General features: G+C 40.0%; 1 protein-coding gene across 1 annotated transcript in view; it reads right to left on the bottom strand.

Moving 5' to 3' along the window:
* Positions 1–2,309: 2,309 nt before the first annotated feature.
* The window catches only part of EAF1 (ELL associated factor 1), a 15,801-nt gene continuing 7,198 nt past the window's right edge, over positions 2,310–10,912 (bottom strand). The window contains exons 4-6 of the mRNA XM_035129533.3: positions 9,480–9,649; positions 6,914–7,132; positions 2,310–5,853 (exon numbers count right to left, since the gene is read on the bottom strand). Of these exons, the coding sequence (XP_034985424.1) occupies positions 5,807–5,853; positions 6,914–7,132; positions 9,480–9,649 (436 nt within the window). The 3' untranslated portion in view covers positions 2,310–5,806. The remainder of the gene's footprint in view (positions 5,854–6,913; positions 7,133–9,479; positions 9,650–10,912) is intronic.

Genomic DNA, 10,912 nt, shown 5'->3' with positions numbered 1-10,912 from the left:
TTTAATCCCACAGCTATATATAAATATATATAGGTGTGATATTAAAATACTTTCTCTAGAAAAATAGCAGTGTATGTGTGTATTACATATTATATAATATACATACCTATAACATATGCACATATCAGTGCTTTTTTCTGCATACCCCTAAACATTTTGTGAATCTAAGTTTGGCCTCATTGAGGGGCAGTATTTCAGTATGAGTGGAAAATGAGAGTACCCCTAAACATTTTTTAAGGGAAAAAAAAGCACTGTATATAATAGAATATGTGATACACACACACTGCTATTTTTCTAGAGAAAGAGGTGCTGGAACTCACCATGAACACCTTGTTCTCTTATAATGGCAATGGTGCTGGAACTGATTTCTGGTGATAACATAACAACATAACAGCAATATATGTGTGTTGTGCCATCTTCCTCAGGAGGTTGCAGACTCTTTCCTTGGAGGTTTTTAAGCAGAGCTTGGATGGCCATTTGTCATAGATGCTTTAGTTGAGATTCTGGTATTGCAGGGGGCTGGACTGGATGACCCTTGAGGTCCCTTCCAACTCTTACAATTCTGATTCTACATATAAATATGTGGAACATATGCAGCCCAGTCTTCTCAGAATCAGTTGCCTCTGTATTGAATAATATTTACCGGTATTCCCAGCTAAGGACACATTGGTTTGCAACCCTGATCTCACATTCACAAGAGTGGGATTGTTTTGATTGCAAAAGCATTGCAAATACTAATTTTTGCAGGAAGGGCATTTGGCAATTTGCGGTAGGCTCCTCTGCGCAGGGTTGCCTTCAGTTGCCGCCACAAAATTTCGGCCGAGAAAGGGCCAATTTACAGACAAGCAGGTTGGGAAGCAAAGCACTTCAGGAATAAATTGACTAGGTTAATTTGGCATTGCCTTGCTTGGAAGTTTTCAAGAAAAATCTGGGCAGCCAGCATGCTTTCAGGATATGGCATGCTTCACTACAAAGACTATTCCTAGCTCATTCAGTGAGTTGTGTCCAAACCTGCTGCACGATCAATTCTATTATATTTCTGGGATTTGCAAAAGGCACCTGTGCAGAGACCTGTAGCGGCTTGTGTCAGCACAACCCAACAATATATTCAGCTGACGCAGGAACCTAGAAGCTTCCACAGTCCAGACTCCAGACTATCAGTTCTCTGCGCTTGCATAGTTTCTTTGACCAGGACCTCTCTTAACGATACTTGAGTTCAGATTCCCTTTCTTTTAAAAAGTTTTTTATTTATACATTTCATTAGTTTTACAATCCATTTAACATTTCAAAATTTGACTTCCTTCCCCCTTTCTGCGGCTCCTTAAATTTACTTTTTAATGCCTTCTGCATATCCAAATTTATTTAACTTGCTCATTTAATTATCAACTTTAAATACATCGTATACTCTTATAAAACTGCAGGTTATTACAATAATCCTGCTAATGTTTTCAACTGTACATTTTATCCTTTTCTCACTCCCTCATCAGTGTTGGCCCCAGGGGGAAACTTTCCAAAGGAAAGGTGTTTGGATCCTGCTCCCACTCGTTTTCCACCGAGTCTTGCAGTTGTCTTTTTAAATAAATTTTTTTTTAATGGTTTTCACCTTTATACGTTTCAATAATTTAAATCCTGCCAATGTTCTTATCTGTTTACAATTTGTCCGTAAATATTCCATAAACCATTTCCATTCTTTTATAACGAAGTTTGTTAGCTTGATTTCTTATTCTTCCGGTAAGTTTCACCATTTTTGCATATTCCGTAAGTTTTTATATCCATTCTTCCTTTGCTGGGACTTCTGCTTCTTCCCACTTTTGGGCAAGTAACATTCTTGCTGCTGTAGTCGCATACACAAAGAAATTTCTATACAATTTAGGTAGTTCTATCCCTATAATTCCCAAAAGAATAGCTTCTGGGGTGTTTTTTTTTTAAAATAAAAGTTATTTTCACAACATTCAGATTCTCATGGGCACATCAGAAACAACCTAAGGTGCCTCTGGGCTAGCAACTTCGAACTATGTATATATGTACCTGGTATGTTTGTACCTGCTATATATTTTGGATTTGCCTGTCCGTCCATTAATTCTCTACAGATTTGGCTGCCTCTAGAGATATTGTTGCTATATATACTGTCACCAGTGGCCTTCATTCAATGAAAACCAAATCCAAGTTATGTGTTGGTTGGCACCCTTGAGATCCCTTGCCACTGAGGAGTGTGGTGTGCATGTAACAATATATTAGAAATATGCGAGTTGTCGGTTTGGGATGGACAGGTGGGGAAGCCTCTTGTTACTCAGAAATAAGCACACAACTTGCATGGCTGAAGTTCATTTTTTATTTAAATAACACTTTAAAAAGAAAAAAATCTACAAAATTTTACAAGGCATATATATATATATTATTTACATATAAATGTAAACATACTATGTCTAAACAAATGATGCAGATAAATCTGAGGCACAAACTGCATCAAAAATAGGAGATCATACATCTGAGTTTGGTCTCGTTCCTATTTTATTCCGGTAACATTTGAAACAACTCAATTCTCTAAATAGTCTTGCCTGCTAACTCAATTGGCCAACACGTGGCTTATGAGAAGCATTAGGAATCTATTCAGTACAACAGCCTTTGTGCACAAGGTGTGGACCATAAAATCTCTCAAAGTCCCTCAGTCTTTCCAGCTTTGGGAGTACAGTCGTTTCAATTCCTTCAGATTACTAGATGCCATTACCAAATCCTACGCCTTGCAGCAGAATCCATATCTAAGCCAACTCAGCAGCGAGCCCAGCTAAGTTGAATCTTACTTACTTCCATGTGAGTGCATACAGGACTGCAGCCTCAATTTGTTTGCTTTTTTATTTTTCTTCTGTTAGTCACAAAGAGGGACAAAAGCTTTGTAAGACACTGAAGTACACCTAAGGTTTCATCTCAAGCAGTGGCTGCATATTTTCAAGCCTATCTTTTTGCAGGCCACAAACTAGAAACTAACAAAGCAAGGTTCTGCTGTATAGCAAACTCCACTTTTAGTACCTAAGTTTCTAATTTCTGCAGAAATTGCTGTACATGCACAATCCTGTCTATATGCCCTTCAGAACTGGCTCATAACATTCCAAAATCATATGAATGCTTTCTTTTCTGACCCCTTCTCTCAAATGCATAAGAAAGCCAAACATGTGAACACAGCTCATCTCCCTCCAGTGGATTAAATTTGTTTTATAGTTGTGTATCATTTTAAAGCGATGCATCCATCTTCCTCCAATTCACATCACATTTGAAAGGTTACAAGAAAGGCATTCAAAAGAACGACTTGCAACCTAATCCCACCCCTAGTTGTAGCTGCAACAAAGGTTGTAGCGTCTTTCCACGCAAGGCAAGAGGAACAACCCTAGTTCTGCTTTCCTTGTCTCTCAAAATCTCTCCTGCCTATTAGCAATATGATCAGCCTACTGATTCTCACAATAGGGCTTCCTGCCTTGCTTTGAGATAATGTTTAGGTACTCTCCTATTCAAAGATGGAGGTGGCTGAATTAGAGACGCAACATTTCTGGAAATTTTGAGGCTCTGGGCAAAAGCAGAAATGGAAGGGGTGTGGAATGAAACATACACGATACTTTCCTATCAAACCCAAACTTACTTTACTGCTTTAACAAGATAAAATGTGTCATTTAGAATGTAGTTAGCATCTAAAATGGTACTGCTTGACACATTTATAAAAATCCAAACAGCAATCCTATGCACGTTAACTCCAAAGGAAGACCCACTCTTTGAGCAGAGCTTACTCCCAGGTACGCAGCCTCAAATGTATAAATAGCTTACAGTGCAATCCTACATGATACAGTTCTACTGAGTAAACCCCACTGAGTTCAATGAGTTGTAGTATCGCCAAGCTAGAACAAAGGTTGCCATATATGGCAAGCAGCAATTCACAAGGAACCCAAGCCCCAAGTATTCCTTTCGTGTAGATGGCAACAGCTTCTATGCACAACTTCAGCACAACAGCACTCTCCCCACCTGTGATTTCTAGCAACAGGTATTCAGAAGTATGCTGCCTCCAACAATGGATGTAGAAGACAGCCATTGACTACTGGGCACCTGGCTTCTGATAATGCCAAAGCTAAGTTTGGATAAATTTGAAAAGCTTTATACAATTAGTTCTCTGCTTTTCACTGCAACGTTGTACCATTTGCCTACAAAATGCGTGCCATTTATTAGGAACAAATACACGAAGGATTGTGTCCTGTTCCCTGTTGACCCACACAGATTGGCAGGTGGAACTTTGGAGAGGCTAAATCTGGTATGTTATGGGTAGTTCTTGTTCTGGGGGATTCTATGCTTCTCATTTTGAAAAGTTATGGGTCTCAACAATCCAGTAACTTCACCAAATGACACGAGTATCACTTCCTACGAGTGGGAATTAAAGTCCCCCACATGTGTACACATCTGTTTCGCTACACAGTATGTTCACATAACATAAAGCACTGGATAGGGATGGGATTTTCTTAAAATCTCAACATCAAGTTTATGTGCACAGGTTTCCCCCCCCCCTTCTAATTTTCATCTTGCTCCTTAATCTTGAAGGGGTTAGATTCCCCCACCCCTGCACCGGTCCTGCTAAAAATGCCAACAATTCTTGCCCATTATATGCGTTATTTTATGTATATTCACTCCAGATTTCCTAAAGCTAACAGTGCATAAATACATACATACAATGATGCATATAACCATATGAAATACATATGCATTAATTTACTTATAAAATTATGATGAAGTATACTGAAGCATAGAGATTGACTCTTCTATGTACATCATACTTTGATATACATTTTTGGGGCATATTATTAGTTGGGCTTGTCTTGGGCATAAGTGGGTGCTCGAGGCAAGAGGCAGTCCAAGACGAGCAAAACTGAATGGGTTTGGAACTGCCCAAATCAGTGTATAAAACCATTTAAAAACATTCCTCCATTCTTAGTGCTGAGTGGTGTGGGTTTCTACAGTGCATATTGGCCAGCAGACCTATACATTTTCATGTGTGATGGGGCACAGGTATGATGAATTTCTTACATGGAAGTAATAAAAGGCATTGTTAGGTTTCCTATTTGTAACGTCACAAAAACTTAATCGGCATACGATCTCTCAGCAGTAGTAAGAAAGCCTTACAAGTGAGTCTACAAGTTATTGGCCTATGCATGGTTCTACTAAAGTCTCTGCCTACACATACCTCTATCAATCACTTGTGTCATACTGAGAACCTCAAAAGGAAAAAAGAAAGAAAAGACACCCCAGTTTTTTAAATTCCCTTGCCTGGGTGAAATTTGTATTCATCACAGGTGACAAGGCTATTGACAATTAACACCTGCCTTAATGCTATTTGACATCTTTGCATAAAAACGCTTGAAATTTGTACTCCACTTCCTATTTTGTTTTTAAAATGGTAAACCTGAGTTACATCTACCCCAGAGACAGCTTTTGCTTTATCTTATTGGGGTACGCAGCCTTTGCTAACAGCAAGAATCATATTGGAGTACACCAAAATTACAGAGCGTCAGCATGTTAAGAGCACAGGCCACTGAATTAAGACTGGTATATTCACATCCATTTTAAAACTTTCAAAAAGATACACAACATTCACAATTTATACATAAGTAAGAGTATAAGCCTTGCTTCAGGAATATTGGTTGCCCCCTTCACCTTCAAATGCCACATACAGCTGTGTCCTGTGAGCCGGCTTCTATAATTGTATCGTTCTTACTCCTCAGGAGATTTACATCTTCATGTATTTGCAACAGAAAAGCAATGGAGAAACCTCATTCTAATCATCACTGTCACTTCCAGATTCACTCAACTGCAAGTCATTTCCTGTTTTTAAATAAAGGAAGTTAGAATTACTCGTTGGCTGTGATCTACATTGAAGAATTGCTGTATTTGACCTCAAATACACTGGGAAGAAAAATAGGGCGTTAGGCGGAAACACACTATTCCTAGGTCATAAATATATTCATTTTAATCGAATTTATGTACAGGACTGCCACTGTCGTTGACCTCTGCTCAGCATTCACTGGCTTAAGATTCACTAGGAGTCTGGAGGTGGCAGTGACTCATCTGCCCTGCAAACTGGTAGCTTTCTACTTGCCTATTGGCTTCATGTAGCGTTTAACATTTGAAAAAGAATAAGCTCATTTGTCTCATCGCAGACTTGGCCCAGCAGATGACAAACTGGAACAGCAGCACCCATTTTCTGCAGCAATTGCTGGCACCGGTTTGATTCACAGCTGGAAGAATTTAGATCCAGTCTGCTTTGTGTTCATACGAGGCCAAGTTGTGAAATCATATCACTATTTGCACAGAAGGGCCATGAAATCTACGGTATGTTAATTCTTAGTTATTATTAAGCATTTCCTTATTCGTTTTTTTAAAGCAGCACTTGGGCACCATAAAAGAGGCAGGAAGTGGTTTGATTATTTCTATCCACTCACACCACTAATATGCAGCTCAGTAAAGTCAATGGGCTGCCAGGGGAGTTCTGAACTAAGCCTTTTTACAACATGAATGAATGAAACAGAAACAAACCTGATTTTGTTAAAACCCAAAGACCTCCATCTGTGTAGATCATGCTTGACCAGTTGCTGAATGATCTGCATTCAATTGTGGGCTAAATACACATCCATACATGTAACTGAAGCAGACACCGTGTTTTATTTAAAAAACAGAAACACTAGCTTCAGGAGAGAGGAATTTAAAAAGAAAGAAGGAAATTATGAGAAGGGAAAGGGCTGGGTACCACATCCCCTTCTCTCCCAAAGCCGCTTTTAAAAGCCAGCACTGCATCTCAGTTAGACATCTGTGTGTCTAATGTGTATTTAGACCCTTAGAAAGTGCATGTGCTGTAATAAATACATGCAGAAGACAAGAAACTTACTGAGCGTGCTCATGAGCTGATTGCTTCCTTGTGGCCTGCTGGTTCCGTTGGCAACAGAGTTCTTGTTTTTACCCGGCTGGGAAGGGGAAGGGTGTGCAGCACCATCCCCATCGCTGCTTGAGGTTTCATCATCGCTCCCAGAAGAGCTCTCTGAATCCGACGAGCTGCTTCCGCTGCTGCTACTCATCTGCTCTATTATTTCAACCTCGGCTCTCAACTCTGGAACAAAGGGACGTTTGCGAGGAGGTCAATATATGATTCCATGGGCCGTCAACGCAGATAGCCAAACCAAACCATAGCAGACCGTTGAGATCTGCCCCTCCCCCCACAAAAAAAAATCTAAAAGCATCTTGGTGCAGAATGTGGCTGCCAGCATTTTGGCTTGCACCAAAGGACTTACACATGTCACAACCGTTCTTGAAGCATTACGTTTGCTGCCTATTTGCTTCCAAGCCCAATTTTAGAAGTTTATCTTACCTTTAAGCCCTCAAGAACCAAATACCTGAAGGAGTGCCTCTTCCCATATCAGGCAGCTCCTGTCTGAAGATTTTCTGTAAAGGCCTTTCTCCAAGTACTGACTTTAGCAGAGGTATGTTATACGTTAACAGAGGGCCTTTTCTGTGGTGACTCCCTAACTCTGGAATGCCCTCCCTAAAGAAGCAAGCCTCTCACAGACATTGCATTTTTTCCAGCACAATGCTAGCTGTTTCCAGTTTGCCCATGCACTTTTGATGACATGTCTACTCAGAAGTAAGTCCAAGTAAACCACGAGGCTTACTCTCAGGTAAGAGAGGCTAAGACCATTTGGATCCCTTCCAGTCGGGATTCAGGCCTCATCATGGGACTGAAACTGCCTTGGTTGCACTGGTTGATGATCTCCGGCGGGCTAGGGACAAAGGTGAGAGCTGTTTCCCAGTTCTGCTGGATCTCTCAGCGGCTTTTGAAACCATCGACCATAACATCCTTCTGGACCATCTAGAGGGGCTGGGAGCTGGGGGGCACTGTTATACAGTGGTTCCGTTCCTTCCTCCTGGGCCGTGTTCAGAAAGTGGTGGTGGGTTCTCTCACTCCCCCATGCTTTTCAACATCTATATGCAGCCGCTGGGAGAGATCATCAGGGGGTTTGGGCTGGGTGTTCATGAACATGCGGATTTTGTTGGAAGCTGCCCAGAGTGGCTGGGGAAACCCAGCCAGATGGGCAGGGTATAAATAAATAAATATAAATAATTATAATAATAATTAGATTGCTGCCTTTAGGATTACCGCCTTAGTCATAATGTTTAATTAACCTGCTTGTGCTGTAAGTTGTTTATAAAATCTTATTTACTAGCTTTATTGTATTTATTTATGTATATATGTAAAGGTTTTATTTACCCCTTTGCACACTACCTTGGAATCTTTTTTAATGAAGAGCAGTTAACAAAAAAAATGCAAATAATTTTTTTTTGAAAATGTAAGGGTATACCAGAATATGGTAGTCTGCCAACCACTGATTAGAAAAATATATTAGAAAAGAAATGTATTACACATGGCAGCTCTTTCCCTTTTTTGCAAAAAGATGGACTACGCAAGTATTTCAACTCACATTTGTATGGGATTCTAACAGATCTGTCGTCTACTTACCTAATTGTTTTACTCTGACAAATACTCCAGTGTATCACAGAATTTGAATTCTTATGTAATGGGGAGTCTAAAATAGGATTATATACTTTTTCCAGTGTCTGGAGTTCAAATAAGAGTGAACTGTATTTTGTTTTGCTCTGAGCACTTAAATTGGCTTACTAAGAAGGGCTTGTCTTTGGAAACGCCGATTGAACTGAAATACTAATGAGACTTAGATTTTACCACGGTCTGGCAACTAGTTTCACAGACAATATTTCTTCCTAGATAGGAAAATCAGTAACATTGCACAGCTATAGATATTTTGGGTGAAACTAATACAATAAATTAGCATTTTTATTTGTTATTTTAAACCCCTGAAATATAGGTGATGTATCATGACCACAGCATAAAATTTTATTTGGAAGGCTACTATTTGGGGACAAACATACAGCAATCATTTTATTGTCAATATTCTACCAAGCTTTTGAGTTTTGCAAGACTTTTTATACCTTATTTCAGACACAACTGAAGTTCAGTGCCTTTTAAACTTTTTGCAGAATTTACTTTCCACAAAGCATATTTTAAAAAGGTAGATGATCATTTTTAAACCAGTGCAGAACATGTAACCCAATTATTCTGTAGACAAAACAGAAGTGAAATCACTGGACCCACCTTAATCTACTTTATGCAAGGACTTCAAAGTTCTGTAGACTAAGAAATCCAACTTTGGCCTCTTCACTTTGGAGCAAGGCCCCCTGCCCCCAATTTTTAGCTGAAAAGAAATTGCTGCAGTAACATCCGCTGTGGATGCTGTCACGTTATTCAGAGTGAGAAACAAATCAATTTCCTCAAATCTGTCTAAAATGGGACACAAAGAATAAGGAAAACGGGATTCATAGCAAATCCATTGAGAATTCTCAATGATTTATACTGTGAAGTTACAAAACAATCATGATTTCCATACCTCTCTTAATGTCATCCAGTTGAGGCTCTGGTGAAGGATTGTCTTTCAGTGGGGAGGTCTTGGGACCTGCTGCTGGTTTTGTAGGAGCTCTGAACTGGGTAGAAGAAGGTTGTGAGGCTCGGGCCGATTGCTGTTCTATCCGGGCCTGGATTTTGCTGCTGCCTTCAGCTCTGAAACAGGATTTTGAACACACAGATACAATAACAACTCAAACACAACACTTATGCATCTTCTCAACTCCCTCTCCCCCCCCCAACCTCTTCTATCCTTTCCAAAATGTCTGAAAAATCCCAAATTATATCAGGATTGTGTAAAATCAGTAACTGTACATTCCAAGCAAATTTAAGACCTGTATATATATATATATAAGCACTTTCAGGGAGAGAATGAGACGTAAGCATTTGCTCAAATCTACCAAGGAAATAAATGGTCCTTTAAAAAGCGAAAAAACAAAACACTGTCCGGATATAACATTTGCCTCTAGTAATTTCTAAAGGCCCCCCTAGCTATGGAATAGATCAAATTGAAACACGCAGCAATAGCAAATGACATGGCTCTTCATTTTCTGTAGCCCTCAACACCTGAAGCTGATCAGTTCCAGTATCTGATCAGAATTCCTCCCTCCCGGTTCTTTTCTTGGCTTTTAAAGTGTGTTCCCTACCTTCTATTTCATTTCAGAACAAAGCTGCAGTTTTTTTAAATTGATTAGTAAAAACTGATTAAAAAAAAAACATTTTCCCTGGTTGTACAGCTTGGGGAAAATTGGTAGGCTTCTGCTGTGTGTGTGTTATACTAAAGTAAGAAAGGAATTACTTTCATTTGTTTTCCAGAACAGTAGCTGCATTGGGTCCCATATGGACTATCCATTTAAAGCAGTATCATACTACTTCAAAGTCAAGGCTTTCCTCAAAGAATCCTAGGAACCGCAGTTTGTTAAGAGTGCTGACAGATGTTAGACCCCTATCCCCCTCACACAGCTACAGTTCCCAGAGTGGTTTAACAGTCAATCACTCTTCCCAGGAAACCCTTGAGGACTGTACCCCCATGAGGAGAATAGGGGTCTCCTAACAACTCGGAGCACCCTTAAAAACTGCCTACCTCTAGTGAGAGCTGGACCATAAAGAAGGCTGATCGCCGAAGAATTGATGCTTTTGAATTATGGTGCTGGAGGAGACTCTTGAGAGTCCCATGGACTGCAAGAAGATCAAACCTATCCATTCTGAAGGAAATCAGCCCCAAGTGCTCACTTGAAGGACAGATCCTGAAGCTGAGGCTCCAATACTTTGGCCACCTCATGAGAAGAGAAGAATCCTTGGAAAAGACCCTGATGTTGGGAAAGATTGAGGGCACTAGGAGAAGGGGACGACAGAGGACAAGATGGTTGGACAGTGTTCTCGAAGCTACGAACATGAGTTTGACCAAACTGCGGGAGG

The sequence above is a fragment of the Zootoca vivipara genome, chromosome 11 (genome assembly GCF_965207765.1).
Source record: "Zootoca vivipara chromosome 11, rZooViv2.hap1.1, whole genome shotgun sequence".
Lineage (NCBI taxonomy): Eukaryota > Metazoa > Chordata > Lepidosauria > Squamata > Lacertidae > Zootoca > Zootoca vivipara.
Note: the sequence above shows the minus strand (reverse complement) of the source record. Positions and strands in the feature narration are given on the sequence as shown.